This window comes from Mastigoproctus giganteus, chromosome 2 (genome assembly GCF_048544385.1).
Source record: "Mastigoproctus giganteus isolate SK-2022 chromosome 2, ASM4854438v1, whole genome shotgun sequence".
Taxonomy (NCBI): Eukaryota; Metazoa; Arthropoda; class Arachnida; order Uropygi; family Thelyphonidae; genus Mastigoproctus; species Mastigoproctus giganteus.
In genome coordinates this window covers 187,864,067-187,888,452 of record NC_143576.1, presented here as the reverse complement: position 1 = coordinate 187,888,452, position 24,386 = coordinate 187,864,067, and the positions used below count along the sequence as shown (strand labels likewise).

The window sequence follows — 24,386 nt, the reverse complement described above, 5'->3', positions numbered from 1 at the left end:
GTTAATTTATTCTTTATTTTCCCTTGGTTGCCCAAAAATCAAATCATAAAAAAAATCATAAAAAAAATTACAACAAATTTCAAAAGAATTTAAAAGAAAAACAAATAAAATAAATAAAATGTAGACCATTTATTATTTCTTTTTTTGATGTAATACCACATTCTACATTTAATCATCACTTCAATAAATTTCATCAACGTTCGGATCAGAATTCCAGAGAATTTCAGCTTTTAAGCCAAAAACAGGTAACAATGGTTGACAGACACAATTTCCTTTTTTGATTTTAAAATATATTTTTGTGCTGCAATATATTATAAATTGTATACTCAGAAACACAGATAAGAGATGGCAGCATTTGCTTGAAGATTTGTAACATATTTTGAAATGACTATGAAACATGACTATGTATGTGCATACTCCAGAGGGTTCATACATTTTACAAGTGTGAGCATTGAAAATTCTTGTATTCAAGACTATTCTGGAAGGGACCAATATTCTGGAAGGGACCAATACCCTGAAGCATTTAAAGTCAAAATATATTCAAAAACATGTTTTCTTACCTTTAGGTAGAATATTCCATATATGCATAATGCTCAATAAGTTATTAATATCACTCTCAATCCCTTCTGCCACACCAGGATACTGTTAAAAGAAAAGAAACAAACACAAAATGAAACTGGAAAATCTACCTACAGAACAGCACCTTATTGCAGTAATTCAATCTATACTTGTTAACACTAGTATAAGCAAAATAATGAAAGGAAGCAAGTTTAGATAGGATTAGCCAAAAAAAAAAAAAAAAAAAAACTACATCATTTACCCATTCTTTCTAATAACTGCCAACAAGTATTTTTGATTGAGACAAAAAATGTGGACTAGACAGATCTTTGGATGCTGATTTCAAAACTGTTTTTGATTTTCCTCTAGTGTGTCTAGTTTTTGTAATGAGACCAATTTACATTAATGTGATGAGAGTGATAATAACACTTACCTATCCAACCTACAAGAATATAATTATTTTTTTTATATATTGTTAGTGTTTAAAAAATATATATCCTTGTTATTTCATAATTTAATTATTTGATTATAAATTGCTTTAGGTGAAATCCAATGAATTACTGAAACACATTCATCATCATGCTTTGAGAGCATAAAAATCACTTCAACAAATTCTGTTACATGTATGGGCTCTTTCCTGAATAAATCACAATGGTGTACAATCACTCGACAAAGGGAAATTGAAGCTGGAGTTGTTTATCCAAAAATAAGTTGAATGACCTTTACAGAGCTAACCTTTTCCAAAGGTAAAGACAAAGCCAAACTTCTCATATCAAGACTAGAGCAAAAACACTTGGTTAAGAAGGTCAAAGTGTCTCATTATCAAAAAAAAAAAAAAAAAAAGTTTTGGTGACATTCTTTTTAGTAAATGGTCTGTGTTGCTACTGCCATGATATCAATGGAGTGTTTCGGGAACTATCATAAGTACATATTACATTTGAATGGCATCTCCTTATCAAATCAACACAGCAAAATTTGGAAGCTGTTCTCTTGTAATGGGAACTTAAAGTTATCCACCCCCATTGCTCACTCTGTCCATCTAAAAGAGACATACTATAATGTGAAGCCACTACTTGAAGCAATTCAGTATAGCACTCATCAATGGAATATCTCCAGTGACCTCAAAATCATTGGTATGTTAATTGGTATGCAAGGAGAGTTCACAAAATATTAGTATTTCCTATGCCTACAGAACAGCCATTCTACCACACACCATTACATCAGACATGACTAGCTTCAAAGAAGCACATATAAGCCAGGAATGAGTAGTATGTAGTATGTTCCATTAGTAAATCTAATGAAGATTTTCATCCATTTGGATTCAACTTGGTCACGTGAAGAGTTTTGTGAAAGTGATGGGTAAGATGAATTCAAGAGAATTTCATTACTTAAGCAAGAAATTTCCAAAGCTCAGTTGAATGAAAGTGAAGAGGGTGACTTTGTGAGACCACAAATTAGACAGATTCTGCAGGATGAAAACTCTGAAAAATTCAGTGTACTAGAACTAAAAATACCAAAAACCTTTGCATGGTGAGTTATAAACAGGAATGGAATGATTCCATTAAGATATTAAGTAAATAGAAAATTGCTAACAAGTTTCTGGAATGAATGTATGTTATCATACTACTGTTGGATGTTCACAATATTCTAGACAATATGTGCTAAAAGGAGATCATCTGTGTAGCATTTTTAAATACACATATCTTTTTTATAATTTTTATTATATTTGATTTAAACTGTAAAAGTGATAAAAATATAATTGCTATTTTTTGTGTGTTTTGTAATGAAATAGATTTAACTAAATAATACTGATACTGTTATTAGTATTGGCAAATGATGCAAGAAAACAAGCTTATATAGCTCAATCAAAAAAAAAACAAAAAAAACATTTTACCTATATCTTCCCTCCAATAGTTTGACTGGTTCTTCCTTGAATTTATTCAAACTATCCGCTTCCACAACAATGGATGGAAGCTTGTTCCAGTAATCAACATCTCATTGGCTGAAGGCAAACTTCAACATATCTATTTTGTAAACCATCTATCCTCAATTTGAATTTATGCCTCCTCATATGTATGGTCTGAGCACAAGGAAAAATCCCATCAACAGTGAGTTTTCTTAAGCCATTCAAAGCCTTAAACACATTAATCATTGATCTTGTATATGTCTAGTCTCCAGATGCTGCAATTTGCAAAAGTGAAGCCTTTCTTGATAAATACCACCCCTTTGTTTCTCTCACCAATCTCATTGCCCTTCTGTGCACCTATTCCATCAGCTCTACATCCTTCCTAAAATGAGGCCTCCAGACACGTATGCAGTGTTCAAATGTGTGGCCTGACCGTTGCCTTATACAATGGGATAATCACCTCCATATACCTGCTAGCAAAATTACTGTATATCATTAACAAAACTCCATGAACTGTCCTGGCAGGCTGTCAACACTGCTCAGAGAACTTCATATCCGACTGCACAATTACCCCATGTTCTTTTCATTTTCCACTACCCTGAGTGTAGTACCACACAGTTGGTACATTACTCTGGGATAACTGCTACCCATATGCATTTGTTATTTGTAAACATTAAACTTCAATTACCATTTTTCAGCCCATCTGCCTAATTTTTCTAGATCTTGTGGCAGCAGCATACCTTCATTACTCTCATTAACCACCCTGCTAAACTTTTTATCATCTGCAAACTTAGGCATTAAGACTGACATACCTTCATCAATGTCATTAATAAATATTGAAAACAAGAATGGGCCCAGCACTGAATTCTGAGGGACTGCACTAATAACAGTAGTCTGTGAAGAGCAATTTCCATTGATAACCACTCTCTACCTCAGTGGTTTTCAACCGGGGTGCTGCAAAAACATTCCAGGGGTACCATGTAATTTGGGTTTAAGTTGCTTAAACTTATTTTTTTTTTTAATTTATACATTTATTTCGTTATAAAAAGGGACATCCTTATTATTGTTCCATAAACCACAATGACAGTGTTTACATATGTCAACTGATCATTCTATTTCTATTTACAATTCCAAAATAAAAAAAAAATTACAAAAACCTCACATTATAAAAGATAACAGTTTCATTACATACAATATTACGTTATGGTTAACCTATTATGCTCCCTTGTTGAGTGGGACTTGGCATAATACAAACATATGCCTCAGGAATTATGTATTGAAATAAGCTTGACAGTATCATATAACATATTTTTTTAATTTTATATATATATATACAGAGATATGAAGACATACATTTGGTCAATTGCTTTGTATTCAGCAGAGGCATGAACATTAAGCAAAACTAACTTGAAAAAACTAGAGGCTTTTGAGATGTGGTGCTGGCAAAGAATGGAAAATATTAGCTGGACAGAAAAAAATGAGTAATAACATGGTTTTACAACATGTAGGAGAAGAAAGAGAATTGCTAAGAAGAATCAGAAGACAACGGCTACAATGGATCGGACACACCATGAGGCATAGAGGGATGTTACTGGATGTGCTGGAAGGCAAAATACCAGGAAAAGGAAAACAAGGAAGACCAAGAAACACCATCATAAATACAATCCTGAAGGAAACTGGGCTTCGAAGCTATGCAAAAGTGAAACACCTAGCACAAGACCAGGAGAAATGGAGACAGCTCATCAAAGGGGCAAACCAGAAGAAGAAGAATATACAGAGAGAAAGAATCGGATCTAACAGGTAGGAAAAAAATTGAGTAGGGGTGCCACAAAATAAAATAAATTACTTAAGGGTGCCATTATTAAAAAAAAGGTCGAAAACCACTGCTCTACCTTCTTCCACATAACCATCCTTTTATCCATAGCAGTAACTTGCCCTTAATGCCACATTCCTCCAATTTGTACAGCAGTCTTCTGTGTGCAACAGTATGCACTGGGGATAAATTCATTTGCATATCTCCAGTCCACAGGGACCTCCCCGAATCCAAGGATCCTCTCATAATTATGAATAAGAGTTTGCATACCTCCTTTGCTACCTATCTTAATATAGTTGGATAGATTCCATCCACCCCAGGCACAATTTTTATGTTTCGCTTGAACAATTTCTCTTCCACCACTTTTCTTTCATCTCACAAAATCACTTAGCTCCATATTAGAATTTGATAAATTTCTGGCCTCATACCTTAAAGAATTTCTCATGTGTGAATGTAGATGCAAAATACCTATTCAATTTCTCAGCAATGAGCAGGGTCATCAACAGTTCACCCATTGACACCAAGAAGCCCAATGTGATTCAACCCCTTCCATCTACTGTTAATATAAGCATAGACATTTTTATTGTCTTTCTTTGCATTCTTTGTCAGAGACTTCTTATAACCTGCCTTAGCTTGCCTAACTTCCTTTGTGACTTGATTACAGACTAATTTACATGTACAATAGGTTTCTATATTACCTGATAATTTATATGCATCCCATGCATTTTTCTTCTCTGCTATTTGGCTCAGTTCATCTGAAATCCATTTAGGTTTAAATCTTGAATCGTATTTCTTCATTGGTATGAAAAGCCTAGTAGCTTCCCTGAATGCTTCACATTTAGAATTTGCTGTGGGTAACATCATCATTTAAAAACCACATGAGCACTGCGCTCACTACCACCCAGTGGATCTTTTATTTGCAGATTCTTAATGCTGAATCACTGCTGATAATCAGAACAAGGGTATTGCTTCCTCTTGTTGCCTCTCTAACATACTGCTTTAGAAAACAGTCATCCAAACCCCCCGGGGGCTCACATCTGGTGAGTATGGGCTTGGCACACCCAGGGTCCTGAGCTGGATATCTTCATTCTTCTCTTTCTTGGTGATTCCTTTCTACTTCTCTCTCTCTCTTGCTCTCTCTCTCAGGGTAACTAGGGAATTTTTTTTTTTTTTTTTTTTTTGGCTGTTGCAGCATAAGCCTCAGGCTTCCTTGCACCATATAGCTAATAATAATAATAATCTACATATTTTGTCATATTTTGTTGAAAGTTAAAATTTACCATTATAAGAAAATTTTGATCTATTTCTCTGCACAGTTGTTCACTGTACTCATCACAGTCATTAGGCCCATAACACACTCCTACTCATTTTTGTTTTCCCAGTGTTTATGTCACATCAAACTAACTCAACATTGAATTGGCCACTCATGTCAACTTGATGCACTGCCTCAGATTTTATGTGCTTTTTAACTAAGAGCATAACCCACACCCTCCCTGTCCTGTTTGTACTTTCTGTATACATTGTACTCCCCATATTAAAATTCTACATCCCTTATATCTAAGTGATAACATGTTTCTGATATTCTTGCAATGTCTGCATTTGATGCCTTGACCAGCACTCAAATTCATCAAATTTATTTACTATGTCCTAGCATTGGTGTATATGCAAGTATCCCTGAACGTGTTCTTACTCTTAGTTACCCTAACACAGCCCATGTATTTCCTTGTTCCATGATGACCCACAACAGGCCTTGAATTCCTCAGTACCAGACATGTTCCAATTCAAGCTGTGCAAGAATCACTTTCAGCTACTATTAATCTATTAGACTGCGAATCCCCCCAAAGCTAACGGTTTTCTGACATACCTAATGCTGCCTCGATAGCATCAGCAAATATTTGCATGCCCCTTCTATTTAAGCGTATCCCATCCCTGTAAAAACAGTCTCTACTGAAAAGCACAGACTATGCTGAAAAAAAATTCTGCCCCATGAATCTTGCACATTCTTTCCAGGGCAGAACTGATTGACAAAACTCTCACCATGTACTCCCTCCTATCATGTCTGGGCAGAATTGCAGGCACTTTCAAATTCAATCCAACTCAACCTTTTCCCAATATTGCCCTGTATTTGTTAAAAGTCCTCAGATAGCTGAGTGGTCAATAGCAGGAGTGCATGCTCTTTGAGTAGACCGGGGTTCAAGTCCCCGACTGCCAAATACAGTCGATCTGCCAACCCACACTGGACCAGTGTGACAGATTATGGTTCATTTCCCTCAACATGAATTGTTGAGGAGGCTTCCATCCTATAGTGGATTGATAATGGCTGCAGTTTACCTTTTTTTTTTTTTTTAAGACCTCAAGATCTCTTACTCTTATATACATATCATTAGTGCCAATGTGTACAATAATGTCACCTTCTGTGCCCTTAAAAAAGATGATATCCCCTCAATCCTCAATTTTATCCCTGGCAGACACACCCTGGTCCTATTTCACCTGTCCTTCTCACACAAAATATTTTCCATTTCCCTGACAATAGAGTCACCAACAATAACTACTTCCTGTGGAACTAGCGCATTCTGCCTTGGGAATTGCTGCTGTGTTGCCTGATGCACAAGTGTGAGCTCTGGCATTGAGTTGGGTACTGAAAGCTTGATGCCCCATTTTAATTCCTTCGAGGGCATCCACCCTATACTTCAAACTCTCATAAACATCCATCTGAAAGCAGAGTTGGTGCCTAATTTCTTCACATTCTCTGTATTGAACACACACAGACATTCCCTTTGGCTGCATCATGTCCTGTTCTAGAAAGGTCTGCGAACAATTTTTAGTATTATTGTATTAAATTATTTACATACAAAAATTGGAACTGCAAATTACTGAAGACATGACAATTGAGAGCAATCCATGGGTACCTGACCTGATGTAGGATGCTAGGCAAAAGCACCAGACATGTTGGCATTATATTGCTAGTGAAATGACAGTACATTGCAATGGATATGTGAATGGTATAAGAACTAACAGAAATCACACTAATGAAACTAACCATAAATCACTTAATCTCAAATGAGTTGTGGTCTGGATTTACTCAGGGATTTTTGTTGGAACAAAAATATCAGAGTAGGACAAAGAAAATGCAGTAAAATTGTAAATAAAAACCAAATTACCAAATTCAGCTATTATATAATCAGGGTTTAACTGTGTAAAAAATAATTCAGCTGTGGGAAAGAGAAAAGAATATAATTCAGAAACATCAAAAGAATGTTTAATTAGGAATAGCCAATTTAAAAAAAAAAATTGTGCCCCTCAAATGAATTTTTTATATATTACTTTCATATCCATAAACTGCCATATATTTTAATAGTCAGATGTCTATATATGAGGGTTGTGCAATAAAGAATGATCAGAATTTTTCATTCAAAACTGTACAGTTATTTCTAGCTGAGCTGCAGAATTTTAGATGAAATCAAGCTGATCACATAGTAACTGCACAGTTGATTTATGTTTTGCTTGTGTAACAATGGAAGTGACACACACAAGGAATAGTATGCTGCTCTCATATTTTGTTTCTGTCTCAAGAAAACATTAGCATTAGCATATGATGCAAGAAAGCAAGCTTATATAGCATCAGCCAAAAAAAAAAAAAAAAAAACCTTTCCATTAACTCCAAATGTTTTTCTAGTTCTACCTTGAATTTATTTAAGCTGTCAACTTCTACAATGACAGATGGAAGTTTGTTCCAGCAATCAACCACCCACTGGCTAAAAGCAAATTTCTGCACATTTATTCTACAACTGCCTTTCTTCAATTTGAATTTATGTCCCCTCAGGCAACTAATCTGGGCAAGAGGAAGAATCCCATCAGCATTCAGCTTGCTCAGACCATTCAAGGTCTTATACACCTCAATCAGATCACCTTACAGGTGCCCAGTCTCCAGACACTGCAATTTGCAGAACTCCATTCACCAATCTCGTTGCCCTTCTCTGTACTCATTCCAGCAGCTCGACATCCTTCCTAAAATGAGGCCTCCAGATCTGTATACAGTACTCAATGTGTGGCCTGACCATTGCCTTATACAAGGGGATAATTACCTCCTTATCCCTGCTAGAAAAATTTGTGTATATCATTGCAGACTTCATATCTGACTGCACAATTAACCCCAGGTCTTTTTCATTCTCTACCATCCTGAGTTAGTACCACCCAGTTGATACGTTACTCTGGGGTTACTGCTACCCATATGCAGTACTTTACATTTGTCAATGCTAAACTTCAGTTTCCACCTCTCAGCCCATCTGCTCAAATTTTCTAGATCCTACATCGGATGAGTTATATGAAATATTAAGAGGCTTATAGTGAATCTACACTTTCATATAACACAGCTTGTAGGTGGTTTAGAATGTTTAAAGATGGACATGATTCTATCACAAAAATCAATGTCACCACAGAAACTATAAACATTACTTCTGTAATCACAACAGAAGATTATTGTATAACAGTAGTGCAACTGGCAGAGATGTTCAGAATATTAGTAGGATGCATGCACGGTATTCTCCATGACCATTTGCATATGACATGTGTTTGTAAATGCTGGGTTCCAAGACTACTCACACCTGAGCCACAGCAAGTCCGCAATGAGGTTTGTCAGGAGCTGCAATGGATGGTTACTGAAGATGGTGAGCTTCTACACAAGGTAATAATGGTGGATGAGACACGGATTCATTATTTTGACTCAGAGAGTAAGCAACAAAGTTTTGTTTGGAAATCTATATTATTGCCAACACTGAATAAAGCAAAAGCTGTGGTTTCTGCAGGAAAGGTTATGGTTTCTCTTTTTTTGACATTCAATGAATGGTTTACTGTGTCATATGAATGTTACACGACCTTACTATAGAACTGTAGTGCACACTTTGCCGGATCACATTAGTTGTAAATGACCACAACTGCATGCAGGTGGGTGGATGCTGAATCAAGACAATGTAAGATCTTTCATTGCTCATACTATCATTGAGTACTTTTGTTATTAGTGGAGTCCGATCCCTTAGTTTTGGGTCCATTACTGCTTTCTGTATTTATTAATGATACTGATGATGGTATATATCAGGCTTAATATCCAAATTTGCAGACGACACGAAGGTCAGCAGGGTTGTTAATGATTCTAATGACAGTACGCTGCTGCAACAGGATCTAGAAACATTGAGCAGATGGGCTGAGAGGTGGCAACTGAAGTTTAAAATTGACAAATGTAAAGAATTGCATGTAAAGTAACTCCAGAATAACGTATCAACTGTGTGGTACTAAACTCAGATAAGTGGAAAGTGAAAAAGACCTGGGGGTAATTGTGCGGGCAAGATATAAAGTTTTCTGAGCAGTGCAGATAGTCTGCAAGATTAGCTCATGGTGTCTTGTCAATGATATACAGGAATTTTTCTAGCAGGGATAAGGAGGTGATTATCCCCTTGTATAAGGTTCTGTAATATACAGATGCTTCAAAAATGTTTTTTTGTTTTTCTATGGCCAGTGTTAATAGCCTCTTTTCAAGATGCCAATTATCCGTATCAGTACATAAAATTAGTGTTTAAAATTAATGGTCAGGCCACACGCTGAGGCGGCCTCATTTTTGGAAGGATGTAGAGCTGCTGGAGCAAGTGCAGAGAAGGGCAACAAGATTAGTGAATGGAACAAAGGGTTGCTATTACGAAGAAAGGCTTAAGTTTTGCAAATTACAGTGTCTGGAGACTAGGCACCTGCAAGGTGATCTGATTGAGGTGTACAAAGCCTTGAATGGTTTGAGCATGCTCAATGCTGATGGAATTCTTCCTCTTGCTCAGAATAATTGCCTAAGAGGGCATAATTTCAAATTGCGGAAAGACAGTTGAAGGATAGATGTGAGAAAGTTTGCCCTTAGCCAGTGGGTATTTGATTATTGGAACAAACTTCCATCCATTGTTGTAGAAGTTGATAGTTTATTTTTTTGGAGCGAGTGGATGGATGAAATTAGAAGATTTTTTTTTTTTTTTTTGTTTTTTTGGCTGATGCTATATGAGCTTGCATCATGTGCCTTTACTAATGCTGCTTAGTCAGTATTAACGTCAAATGTGTTCCTCATCTGCCCTGTACTCCTGACTTTGCACCCGGCATTTTTTTTTTATTTCCCAAGTTAAAGAAGGAGCTGTGAGAAAAATGTTTGCAGTCATCAGAAGTTGTAAAGACATCAGAGGTGATTTTTAAATGCATGTCAAAAAATGACTTCCACCATGTTTTTGAAAATTGGCAGAAACGTTGGAGTAAATGCATTTCATCAAATAGTGTCTACTTTGAAAAGGACCATCAAAATATGGATGATAATAAAGGTATATTGTGAAAAAAAAAATTACGATTGTTCTTTAATGAACAGCCCTCATAGTAAACAAATAATTATTTCAAACAAAATAAAAACATAAAACAAACCTATATAATATTAAACCAACCTGAATTTTTAAAGCAACTTCTGTATCATCACAAAGAATTCCATAATGTACTTGACCAATTGAAGCAGCTGCAAATGGCTTTGATTCAAACTTTTTAAAGTGATCTTTCCACTGTGGTCCAAGTTCTATCATAAGAACTTCCTGGGGAAAAAAAATAATAATAATATACATACACATATATAAAATGAAAAAAAAAAAAATAAAATAAAATAAAAAAAGAGAGAGAGATACAGAATTATAGAAGGGGAATAGAAGGCAAAAAAAAAAAAAGTATAACAAGAGATAAACAATTACAAAACCGACAAAATAAGGATGTTGCCACACAACTTACAAAACTGCCCTCTCATTAGGTATCAATGGCCAGGATTGCAAGCAACATGCATTTTCATTTCTGATGCAAATCATAAGCCAAAGGGTAAAAAGCATAAATGTGAAAATGAGAATAAAATTTTTTGCTACCAAAATAAATGAAAATAAAATTTTATGAACAAAATACAAAATTTTTATAAGGAGTAAAATGGCAAGAAATTAATATGAAGATGAGAAATAAAAAACTGGAATGGACAATAGGTGTTTTTATTTATTTTTTTTACTGCCTTCTATCACTTTATCTCTCTTTTTTTTTTTTTCTTCACTTTATTGTGTATTTTCTGCATAGGTTTAACATTTGTTGCCTTTAATTGCATTAGACTACTTCCTCTTTTTTCAATTTTTCTGCTTCTTGTTTGCACTTTGTTATTCTATTCAATACCTATTCAATTATTCTATTCTGAATTTTTATGTAATGGAAAAACAAGAACTAAAATTACATACTCCTAAATGCATGAAAGATAAATGAAAGGACATTGTTTTATTAGGAGACTCCATTGTCAGGGAAACGGGGAATATTTTTTGTAATAAGGATAGGTGGAGTAGAACCAGGGTATGTCTGCCGGGAGCAACTATTGATGATGTCACCAACAGACTGTCAGATTTTAAAGGGGTAAAGAGAATATTATTATTCATGTGGGAACTAATGATATTAAACGTACACGATCTGACGATTTGTTGGAAAAATACAGGACCATGCTGAGGAAATGTCGTGAGCTAGGCCATAATGTCTATGTGTCTGCAATTCTGCCCAGACACGATAGGAGGGATTATATGTTAAGAGCCTTTTGGATTAACTCAAGACTTGAAGGAATCTGCAAGGCTTTAGGGGGGGGGGGAAATTTCTATCAGCATGGCCCACACTTGTAGGTAGAAGGAATTTGTTTTGTAGAGACGGGATACACTTAAACAAAGGTGGTGCAAAAGTTTTTGCCAATATCATTGAGGATACCTTAAAGGTTCAGGGAAACTGCTAGTTAGGGAGGGGATGTGGGTAATACTGACACGCATTTATCTGATGATATTGGTCAAAGTAACTCTTGCACATACCTCAAGAGTTCTTATCTGTTACCCCAACTGGACATATTATCTAGATGTTCTGGGGGCAGAAACGTTTCAAGTGAGCAGGTAGCTAATGCCAGGGAAGAGAGCTTAAAAAACTTCAAGGGTTGTGTTAGGGTGGGTAAATATACAAGAACAGTAAATCTTAATTGTTTATACAGTAACATTAGAAGTGTTGTCAATAAAATGAGCGAAGTCGAACTGCTGGTTAAAACAAGTAACGCGGACATAATAGGGCTTACAGAGACGTGGTGCCACCCGGAAATTGGGGATGATGAGTTTAAGTATGGCTTGTACAATGTATTTAGGAAGGATAGGGTAGATAGAAGGGGTGGTGGGGTAATGCTTCTTATCAGAAGCGGCCTGAGTGTGACGATAGCTTTCCCAGATTCAGACATTTCACATGCTGGTGTAGAGTCTGTATGGTGTGAGATAGTTGGAAACAAAGCAATAATGCGAGTAGGAGTAATCTACAGACCAGGTGATTGTGAAGATTATGACAAAAGCCTCTACATGCAAATGGAATGGGCAAGTAAGCGTCAATGCCTTATTATGGGTGATTTCAATTTGCCTCTAATTGATTGGAGTAAATGGGAAGGAAACTCGACATGGGGAACAAAATTTTTAAATCAACGAGATGACTATTATTTGTATCAACATGTCAGGGAAAGTACTAGAGAAAAGAATATCCTAGACCTCATCATCAAACATGAATCAGATGACATAACAGAGCTGACAGTAGAGGAACCAGTAGCAGGAAGTGATCACGGAGTTCTACGGTGGATGATGACGAGAGAGGTAGCAGAAGTAAAAGGCAAAGGAATGGGTTTTAATTTCAGAAAAGGAAATTACGATGCCTTAAGGTACTACATGGCCTCTATTAACTGGGTAGGTATCGTGCAGAAAATGAATACATTTGAACTGTGGTACGCTTTTAAAACATTAATCACAGATGCCGTGAATGTGTATATACCATTAAAAAAAATACTCCACGAGGAGGGTTCCAAGTTGGATGAATAGTGAAGTTGCCACATTACTTGAGCAGAAAAAGGTGGCATGGAAAGGTTACAGAGCAATAAAAAGTACTGAAGCGTATAACAGCTACAAGGTGATCTGTAATAGAGCCACAGAAAAGGTTCGACAGGCAAAGGCAGTTTATGAGAAATTACTAGCAAACAGAGCAAAGAGGGGAGATAAAGAATTCTTCACATATATAAATGCCAAGAAGAGCAGGACAAACCAAATTGGACCTTTACGTAAGGGAAAGGGGATAGTATTAATGATATGTAATTAATGATATTGAAATTTCACAAGATTACTTAATGAAAAAACTTTCGAGCCCACAGGTCAGTAGGGCTCATGGAGTTGATGGAATATACCCTATAATCTTAAGTGAGGCGGCAAGTGAGTGCATTGAACCATTGAGGCTAATTATGTGAGCATCACTAGACTCTGGGGAGATTCCCTTGGATTGGAAAAGTGCCAATGTATCTCCAATACATAAGGGTGGCTCTAAAAGTGAAGTTGGAAATTATCGACCTGTCAGTCTGACTTCATTAGTAGGGAAAATCATGGAGGAAATGATCAAGGGTGGAATTCGGGATCATTTGGATCGAATTGAAATTCTCAAGGATACTCAGCATGGTTTTGTAAAGGGAAAATCATGTTTAACAAATCTGGTTCGCTATTTCAAAAGGGTCACTCACGAGCTGGATTTAGGGAATAATTTCGATATTGTTTATTTAGATTTCAGCAAAGCTTTTGACTCAATCCCACATGAGCAGTTGCTTTATAAGCTGGAACAGGTTGGAATCACTGGGAAAATGCTTAGATGGATAGAAGGATGGCTTCAGGGCAGGAGGCAGAGGGTTGTGATAAATGGCTATTCCTCAGATTGGGTTGATGTAAGAAGTGGGGTTCCCCAAGGATCAGTATTAGGACCACTGTTTTTAATTTTCATAAACGACATCGATGAAGGGATAGAGGGCGTGATGTCTAAATTTGCAGATGATGTTAAAATTGGTAGAGTAGTTAATGATCACTGTCAAGCTGAGCTTCTTCAGAGAGACCTAGATAGACTTCAGGAATGGTCAGAAAAATGGCAGCTATGCTTTAATCCAACAAAGAGTAAGGTATTACACCTGGGAAACAGTAATCCCAAAATAACTTATTGACTTGGTGGAGTTCAACTAAACCCAGTACTGGATGAAAGGGACTTGGGTGTTACGATACGGTCAGACATGAAATTCTCTGAGCATTGTAAACAGGTTGCAAGGAAGGCCCATGGTGTCCTATCGATGATCTATTGAACTTTTGCAAGTAGAGATAGGGATGTGATAATCCCATTATATAAGGCTTATGTTAGACCACACTTGGAATACTGTATTCAAGTATGGAGACTGCACCTAAAGAAAGACATCGAGCTTCTTGAAAGGGTGCAAAGATGGGTAACTCGCCTGGTGAGATCGGCAAAAGGGTGTCCATATGAGGAAAGACTTCGAATATGTGGGTTGCAGAGTTTGGAAACTAGACACCTTAGAGGAGATTTGATTGAGGTGTTTAAGGCTCTGAGAGGCATCAGTAAAATGAATGAGGACGAAATTTTCAAGATTATAAATGATGCTAGAACTAGGGGACATAAATTCAAGTTACGGGGGGGAAATGTTTAGATTGGACTGCAGGAAGTTTTATTTTAGCCAGCGAGTTATAAATTACTGGAATAAGTTGCCTTCATGGGTGGTAGAAGCCGACACTTTGGGGAAATTCAAAGATCATCTGGATAGTACTTTCGGGTAAGGGAAGCGCATAGGATGATAGGTTTAATTTCTCTTTTTTTTATTAATTATTATTATTTATTTATTTTTTTTTTTTTGTTTTTATCATTGTTTTGTTCGGATTTTTTTTTTTTTTTGGCTGGTGCAGCATAAGCCATAGGCTTTCTTGCACCATGCGGCCATTACTAATACTAATACTAAGATAAATAAATCTATAAAGATGAATTTTCTTTTCTATATTCATTTTTATAAATTTATTTTTCTTTTCATGTGTTTTTGACTGTATAATTTTGATTTTTGTATTTTCATTATACAGGGTGTCTCAAAAATATTGGTACAAACGTTTAGGGGAGGTAGGTAACATCTAAAGGAATGTGAATCGCATAGGAACCCATAACCGGAAACGTCACGGGAAAGTAGTAGCAGAGGCATCAGAAGTAGAAATGACACAAGACAGTAATTAGTGGAAAACATTTATTTGACATAATATTAACAATGGAGTACAAGATGGATGCATTTCATGATGTTACAACAGATGCTCGAAGGTTCCACCATGAGACGCGATGCAGGCGTGACACCGATGCAGCATGGATTGGCAGACACGGTCGAACACACCAGGAGTTTCTTTGACAGTAGCAGCAGTGCAGCTGAGTCTCGCCACGAGATTCATTTCCATCTACACAGGCGATTCATACACGATAGATTTGAGGGCCCCCCACAGAAAGAAATCAAGGCTCGATAAATCAGGTAAGCGTGGGGGGCCAGGCAACAGGTCCACCATGGCCAATCCATCGACGCTCAAAATGCCTGTTCAAATGGTCCCGAACACACCTTCCATAATGGGCAGGCGCCCCGTCATGTTGAAACCAAACGTTGCGTCTCACATTTGCTGGAACATCGTCAAGTAACCCTGGTAGAACTTGTTCAAGAAAGATCAGATATTTAGCGGGATGGTAACAGGCATGGGCTGACTAAGCAGTCACCGACCATACCTGCCCACACATTTATTGCAAAGCGATGTTGTGCCGCATGGGGGCGCACACCGTGTGGGTTGTCATGAGCCCACACATGAGCATTGTGCTGATTGAATAAGCCTTCCTGAGTGAAATAAGCCTCATCCGTGACCAAAACATAGGCTGGAAAATTCAAGTCTTGAACACTTTCTTGGAGAAACCACTGCGCAAAAGCCACATGTGCAGGATAATCTTGTGGGAGCAGTAACTGAATCCTTTGGAGATGAAAAGGGTGTAAGGAATCGTCGTGCCAGACACGCTGTACACTGCAACGAGACACTCCTAAGGCAGAGGCAACGGCACATGTGCTGGTAATAGGATTATTCTGGACGGCATTCAACACACTTCCTTCCATGGCAGGAGTTTGCGTCGAACGTGGTCTGCCCGAACTACTCCTGTTACCTCTAAATGACCCATAATCACACAAATTTTGATGCACACATGCAAAAAAATGGTGGTCTGGTACAAATCTGTCTGGGAAGCGTTCTCCATAAATTCGTTGAGCGGCTCGTCCATTGCCCTCTGCTAATCCATACACCAGGTGCATGTCTGCCAGCTCACAGTTCGTATATCGATGCATGCTCTTTGTGCGGCGACTACTGCTTGAATTTTCCCTCTTGCGAACTGATGAACAGCACCGTGTACCGACTTATGGTGACGTTTCCAGTTATGGGTTCCTATGCTATTCACATTCTTTTAGATGTTACCTACCTCCCCTAAATGTTTGTACCAATATTTTTGAGACACCCTGTATACAAAGCACTGCTAGAAAATTCGGGAATGATTTCATAAAGTAAGTTGAAATTGAACTTGCCAGTTATTTGCCTGTTTCTTCATTTTCTTTGGGCATCTCCACGTGAAGCACTTTCTTCTGGCATGACTGGAAACATTTCTGGAATTCATTTAGTGATATCGATTTTAATGTCTTTATATGTGCTGTAGAATCTCCTACAGATGCCCAAAATGTATTATTTTCAATGAAGTTTTGATACCATGGAAAAGATCTGTACATGGAGTACAGTTCTGTTCTATCTGAAGGATTGCCTGACCAGTAACACAGTGCGAACAAACACATTCTTCATTTCATGACTGATGGTTAAAATTTGATGAACATTTGCTTTATCTGTCCACAACTGTTCTGTTTTCATTATTTCATTCTAATAATCATTGGTATGAAGAAGTTTCTACTTTTACAAAATTTTAATCTGTTTCTGTTTTTGTTGGACAGCATGATCAAGAATTGTCATTAATGTTTTCTTTTCCTTCAAAAAATCATTTTTGACACAAAACTCTGATACTGCAGACTCACAATAAGCCTTTTATGGCAATACCTAATTTTCAGTAAGATTTTACCTCAGTTAACTTGAAATTTTAGGTTTTCATACTGTTTAATAATTTTTTTTACATTTTTACATTTTCCAAGTAAAAACTACTTTTAATTTAATTTAATATTGTGAGATATAACAAATGGGCAAAAATTTATGGCCACTATAACAATACATGATAAAAAACAATACAAGTATGTGCACATTTGTGTGTGGTCATGATAGGAGCATATTACATGTTCATTCTAGGAACCTTCTAGCCACACACCCACCCAAACTCACCCACACACACCTAATACTACAGGGAAAAAAAATACCAAAATGGCGTTTTGTTCTCACTTCCGATGTTGCATTAATTAAAACTCATTTTACATTTACGGACATAATTTCTAACTGGATTAAATTATTGAGACTAATTGTACTTTATCGGAGAGGTAGCAACCATTTGAGATTAGTTAACGGCGCTAATGCGCTATGGGAATTTGGAGCACTAGTCTGCGTGCATTAAACACACACACACACACACACACACACACACACACACACACACACACACACACACACACACACACACACACACACACATACACATTTACTAGTGTAAGAGAGTAATTGGTACCATATAGGTATTCAAAGTGTGTTAAAACTTTAGCATAAAAGTACAAGGCAGGCCATTGGACCAAAAGAACCTATAAAGACTAAGATAGCCTGTGCTGGTTTACTTCGTTATACCCTAGAAATAAATATATAATTAGCAATAAAATAAAAAATATAAAATAGAATAAAATAAAATAATGATTGTGTGACTAATTTTTGATAATTGAATATACTGAATGGCACTTTTTTTGAGGGCTAACACTATTCAATATATTCCATTAATACATTAGCAAGGCTATCTGTTTCTGATTGTTACCAGCTTTGTTTAACTAGGTCAAAATAATAAACATTAAAGCAATCTATACTTAAATTTAACAGCAAACAGGCAAGATAACAGCTAGCCCGACAGATAGCGTTGAAACAAATAATACTGGAAATAATAGAAAATGAGTACTTACCATAATTTCTTGAGTTGTGTGTTGCTTTTTATTTAAATTTATACATGTGCAAAGGAATTTGCCAGTGCTAATGCACTGATGGGATATATTGAATGGTGTTAACCCTCGAAAAAGTGCCATTCAATATATTCAATTATCAAAAATTAGTCACACAATCATTATTTTATTTTTTTCTATTTTATATTTTTTATTTTATTGCTAATTATATGTTTATTTCTAGGGTATAACAAAGTAAACCAGCATGGGCTATCTTAGTCTTTATAGGTTTTTTTGGCCCAATGGCCCACCTAGTACTTTTATGCTAAAGTTTTAACACACTTTGAATACTATAAGGTACCACAAAGGAATAAACTGTTAATTTTCAGATTGGTGTAGTATATATTAGCATTAGCATTAGTAGAGGCAAATGATGCAAGAAAGCAAGCTTATGCAGCATCAGCCAAAAAAAAAAAAAAAAAAAACAAAAAACCCATTTCACCCTGCCATTTGTTCCAAATGCCTGTCCAGCTCAGCCTTAAATTTATTTAGGCTATCAACTTCCACAACAAAAGATGGAAGTCCGTTCCACCAATCAACTACCTGCTGGCTAAAGGCAAATTTCCGCACATGTGGCATTAATGCTATCGTAATAGTTATCAATTAAAAATTATAGGGTATGATGCGTGTGTGTATACAGATGAGGTGAGTAAGCTTTAGTACAGTGGTTTTCAACCTTTTTTTTTTTAATAATGGCACCCCTAAGTAATTTATTTTATTTTGAGGCACCCCTACTCAATTTTCTGCCTGTTAGATCTGATTCTCTCTCTCTCTCTCTCTGTATATGTCTAATATTAAAAATATATGTTGTATGATAGTTATTACAATAATATAACTATAAACAAAATTACAATTCATAATACAAATTATATTTTTTATTCTTCATATAGAGGTACTAAGTAAACATCAATTATAGATCACTACAAAATTAAAAAGATACTGTGCACTTTTTTATAAAATAAATATATAAATTTAAAAAAAAAAAGTTTAAGTAACTTAAACCCAAAATATGTGGCACCCCTAGAATGTTGTTGCAGCACTCTAAGGTGCCGCATCACCCCTGTTGAAAACCACTGCTTTAGTAGATGCTCTCAAATGATTCCATTCATTTGAGGGCATCTAATAAAGCTTATTCCATTAAGTTAAATCCCAGTTAAAGTCTCTGTGCATATCGCTTCCTTTTCCAGTACATTATAAATGTGTGTGTGTGTGTGTGTGTGTGTGTGTGTGTGTGTGTGTGTGTGTGTGTGTGTGTGTGTGTGTGTGTGTTTCTTTCTTTCACTCATTTTCATTTTTATATGTATATATATATAAAAATGAAAATGAGTGAAAGAAGGAAAGTAAGTAAGCTAATGCAGTCCAAGGCAGCCAATGCTAAACCTTAACAATGCACGGAGAACTAAATAAAGAAATAATACACAGTAAAAGTCTACTATAATATGAGTTAAGAAAAGCAGAAAAAATATTCATTGTAGTAGATTATTGTTAAAGCCAAGTTAATAGTTTTTAAAAATACATAAATGCTGATAAAGCAGGAAAATTGAGAAAATTTGTTGCGAATTACTGAATAATTACGAATTAGTAAATGAATTATTTTTCAACTATATACATAAATATCTGTAAAGTCTGCACTTTGAAATTCAGAATTCTTTAAAATCCTGCACATTTTACAGAAAAATCAACATTTTTAATCTGGAAATATTAAAAAAGCAATCCATCAATGATCACATTTACCTTCACAAAGCCATGCAAAAAAAGGGTGATATTTCTTTCTTTATATCACATTTACTGCCACTTATATTTGCAAAGGTCCTTTATTTGTGCCCTGGGGCATTTCTCTTGTGATGCTGGAACAAGTAGGCAGTGCGTTTTAGTAAATGGATTTCATCTGTGAAAAATCATCATTCCAAGTAATGCCAGCGTCTACTGTTTGCAGCACTCTAATGTCAACAAATACATTTGAAAGAGATTCGGAATCTGCATCACTTGAATAGAATTTTATTTCAGTATTAAATAACATATTATAAAGAGCTGATTCAATGTTAATGCTAGCACTGTTATTTGTCATGTTGTAATGTGATCAGATGCATTTGAATGAGATTCAGAATCTGCACCACTTGAATAGAATTCTAATTCAGTATTGAATGGCATATTATAAACAGCTGATTCAAAGTCATCAGCTTCAACATATTGTCATCCCTGTTCTTTTTCAGTCCCAATGTCCAAGGTTGCGGATGCATTATAACAACTCTTTAGTGTAAAATTTTATCAGTGCACACAGGATGGCGTTTTATTTTTCACAAACTAAAGAATTAAAATTCAGCAAGCATAATCTTACATAATCTCAGCAAGCAAAAAATTTTACCTTTTCTTCTTGTGAAAAACACTAAACTAGATAAAATAACTTCAACATAAACAAAGAAAGTATGAAATTGTGAACCAAGTATACAGTTTTTATAGTGCTCTCTAGACTGCGATTGATGCTAAGCAAAATTCCAGCCATAATGCAATGGCCTGTGGTTCAGTCAATGTGCCGATATTGCTCAGTTGTTCATTTTACGTGCTTTTCCATTTACAGGGATAATTAGTGACTGCAATTCAATAGATGCATTTGCGTTGAGGCACAAAAATTGCAGTTCATTTTGACACAAATTTGCATTCAAGCAGCAAAAGTGATGAGATACTTGCAGGACTGTCTTGTCCTTTACTCTATTTTTGTGGCCAGCAGAATTTAAACTGGCTTTTGCAACAAGTTTTGCAAAGGCAAATCTGCACTACTTTCAAACAGATGGCTACTCCAAAATATTAATTGTTATTAACCTTTTGGAAACAGCCTGTTTCAGGACTAACTGGTCTCTTATTTCCCAAAATAAAACAGTTGTAAAGAAGACATTTGTTGTAAGCTGTCATGTGGTATACAAAATCAGTTTTCAAGGTTGTAAAAAGCTATCTGTTGAAAACAGTGTAATACCTTTGTATTTACCTCCACTGTCTCCAAAGTAATGGCAAACTCCAATTACCAATTTTTTAAGCTATCTCAAATCTTCCATCTAATCAACAATTGCCAATATGGATTCCATCAATGTTGATTCACTGGTGATATAATGACTTATGTTACTCATCTTTGGACAAATTCAATGGAAATGTTTTGTGTTGTTTGTTTGTTTGTATTGAGGTTTAGTGGCGCATGGCAGAAATGTTTGGTGAAGCTCAAACAGTTGCTCTTGACATTTCTCAGCTTTGATCATGCTAGGCATGTAGGCCTTCTAAACAAGCTCCCATTTTACAGAATGCCATCTGTTTTTTGGTATTTCCAATTGAAATTGGCTAATTTAATCCAGTTAAGAAAACTGGATTCAATTAGGAATCCAGTGTTCTTATTGACTGTCCGACGCAAGTGATGGCAGATGGCATTCTGTTTTCTAAATTTTTTCACAGGCACTCTGCAAGGTTCAGTTCGTTCTTTCACTCATTTCTTCTTATATATCAATGACCACTTACTGGAAATCCTATCCATAGGATAGTGCACTAATTCTATCTTACAGTTTGGGAACCTTGTCCTGCACAAACAGTACTACTCAAATATCCACCACCAATTCCTTAGTTGCGGGTATTCAGGATTTCAATGTTTCTAAAATTCATTGGTGATATAGTGACTCATTTAATGCAAATATTTGGTAAAGCACAAGCAGTTTCTCTTGACATTTCTCAGATTTTGATTGTGTTGGGCATATAAGTCTTCTACACAAGCTCCCATTTTATGGAATGCCATCTGTTTTTTGCAATTGAGAATCCAGTTTTCTTGCTGATTGTCCTGTCCAATGCAAGTGATGGTAGTTGGCACTCTGTCTTCTAACTTTTTTACAGGTGCTCTCAAAGGTTCAGTTCTTTCTCCCACTCATTTCTTCTTGTATATCAATGACCTTCCACTTACTGGAAATCCTATCCATTGGGTAGTGCACTACATTCTATCTTCTGGTTTGGGAACCTTACCCTGCACAAACAGCCATAACTTCTCAAATAGCCACCACCAATTCCTTAGATGCCAGTCTTCAGGTTTTCTAGTTAAGATCACATACCTCTATTAGGAATTACATTGACTTCTAATCTCACTTGGCATTGGCACATCAGAAATGCTGCTTCCTCTGTATCATAAATATACATTTTTTTTTAAGTGATAACAACTTACATTAAATGATAAAAACTGAAAGTTAAATTATAAAAAATTGAAATTAAATGATATAAAATGAAAATAAACTGTAATAACTATATATGAAATGTTATAAAATTACAACCGGCTGGTTGGAACCAAATAATGTTTTCTAGTTGTAGCAGGGAGTGCCATCTAAAGTAAAACACTTAAACTGGCATCAACTGTACTTAATAAATAAATAAATAAATAAATACAATAAAAATAAATAAAATTAAATTTAAGGTTAAGATTAAAATTAAAAGAATAAAATATTACATGTAGGTGCAATATGGCAACCTAATAAAAAATTAACTGGACATGTAAAAGGCGATGTGGGTACTGCTATCCTATGGTGCATAAGATAAACAGATGCCACAAATGTTTCTGCTATAAACATATATATAAGACAACAAGTAACCAAATTCTACTATAACAGCAGCAGGAGCAAGTTTGAATGAACTCATGATCATAATTTAATACTAGTATTATTTAAATATTAATACTAATTCTGTCCCCTTTTTATATTCTGTTTATTTAAAAAAAAAAAAAAAAATTAAATAAACTGAATGAGAGAGGGACAGAATTTGTACTTACATTTCTGGTGCCAGAAATTCAATAAAATATGATGTTTATGATTTTTACTGATATTTTTCCTTCTATTCAGAAGATAAAAAAAAGAAAGAAAAAAAAGTATTTAATATTTAATAACTTCCTTACTTCCATCTGCCAGGTTGGCATAAAGTCTGCTGACTGACGAACTCTTTCAAATATATTTTGAAGCTGGGGATTAATCATTGTGTTATCTGGAGAAAAAAAAAAAAAAAAAACGAAACAACTTGGTTTCATTTCATCTCATACAAAAATGCCTAATAAAGTTTATTGTAAATAATAATAATTGAATTGAAGTAAATTGCAAATTGCAAGCAGAAGTAAATATGAGTATAATGGTTATGAATATTTATTTAATAAAATTTTTTTTATTCAACACAAAAAATATAAAACCTAGAAATTCAAATTCCATTTGGATTTTAAGTTACTACCTTTCATCTCATGCTTTAAAAAAATATTTAATATATATATATATATCAGTGAGTCAAAACATGACCAGCAAATCATTATGCAAATCGAAGCAACTGCAGGTGAACGGGTCGGGACATGGTAAAAAAAAACACCTGATACTGAGCTCCGTTAATCAGTGTTATTCTTCTTCTTCAGATAGGAAAGGCAGCAGACTTAAGTGAGTTTGATAAAGGCCAAATTGTAATGGCCAGACGACTGGGTCAGAGCATATCCGAAATGGCATTGCTGGTCACGGTCAGCTGTGGTTAGTTGTCCGAGGAGGGGGAACCCACGAACCGCCGGCAAGGTGTTGGATGACCACAGCTCATCAATGCTCGAGGTGAGCAAAGGCTCTACCGGATCGTATGTGGTAACAGAAGGGCGTCTGTGGCGCAACTCACCAGTAATTGGAATGTTGGTGACAGGAGTAATGTGTCACAATACACAGTACATCAAACCCTGCTGAAAATAGGGCTGCATAGTCACAGGCCACTCCGAGTGCCCATGTTCACAAAGGAGGATCAAAGGCTGACACAAGTAATTATAGACCTGTGAGTTTAATTTCTGTTCCAGGAAAATTAATGGAGGCACTGGTTAAAGAAGCACTGCAGGATCATCTAGACAAGACTTCAGTTATAGCTCGGACACAGTATGGTTTTGTTAAGGGGAAGTCTTACCTGACCAATTTGATTGGATATTATGATGCAGTCACAAAAGAACTGGATGCAGGGAATAACTTTGATATTATATACTTGGATCTTAG

At 35.8% G+C, this 24,386-nt stretch overlaps 1 protein-coding gene across 3 annotated transcripts in view; it reads right to left on the bottom strand.

Moving 5' to 3' along the window:
- The window catches only part of Coq8 (ubiquinone biosynthesis protein COQ8, mitochondrial), a 214,755-nt gene that overhangs the window by 85,427 nt on the left and 104,942 nt on the right, over positions 1-24,386 (bottom strand). For all 3 annotated transcript variants that reach the window (XM_090368857.1, XM_090368860.1, XM_090368858.1), the window contains exons 6-8: positions 23,282-23,367; positions 10,739-10,879; positions 561-642 (exon numbers count right to left, since the gene is read on the bottom strand). In XM_090368857.1, the coding sequence (XP_090224983.1) occupies positions 561-642; positions 10,739-10,879; positions 23,282-23,367 (309 nt within the window). The remainder of the gene's footprint in view (positions 1-560; positions 643-10,738; positions 10,880-23,281; positions 23,368-24,386) is intronic.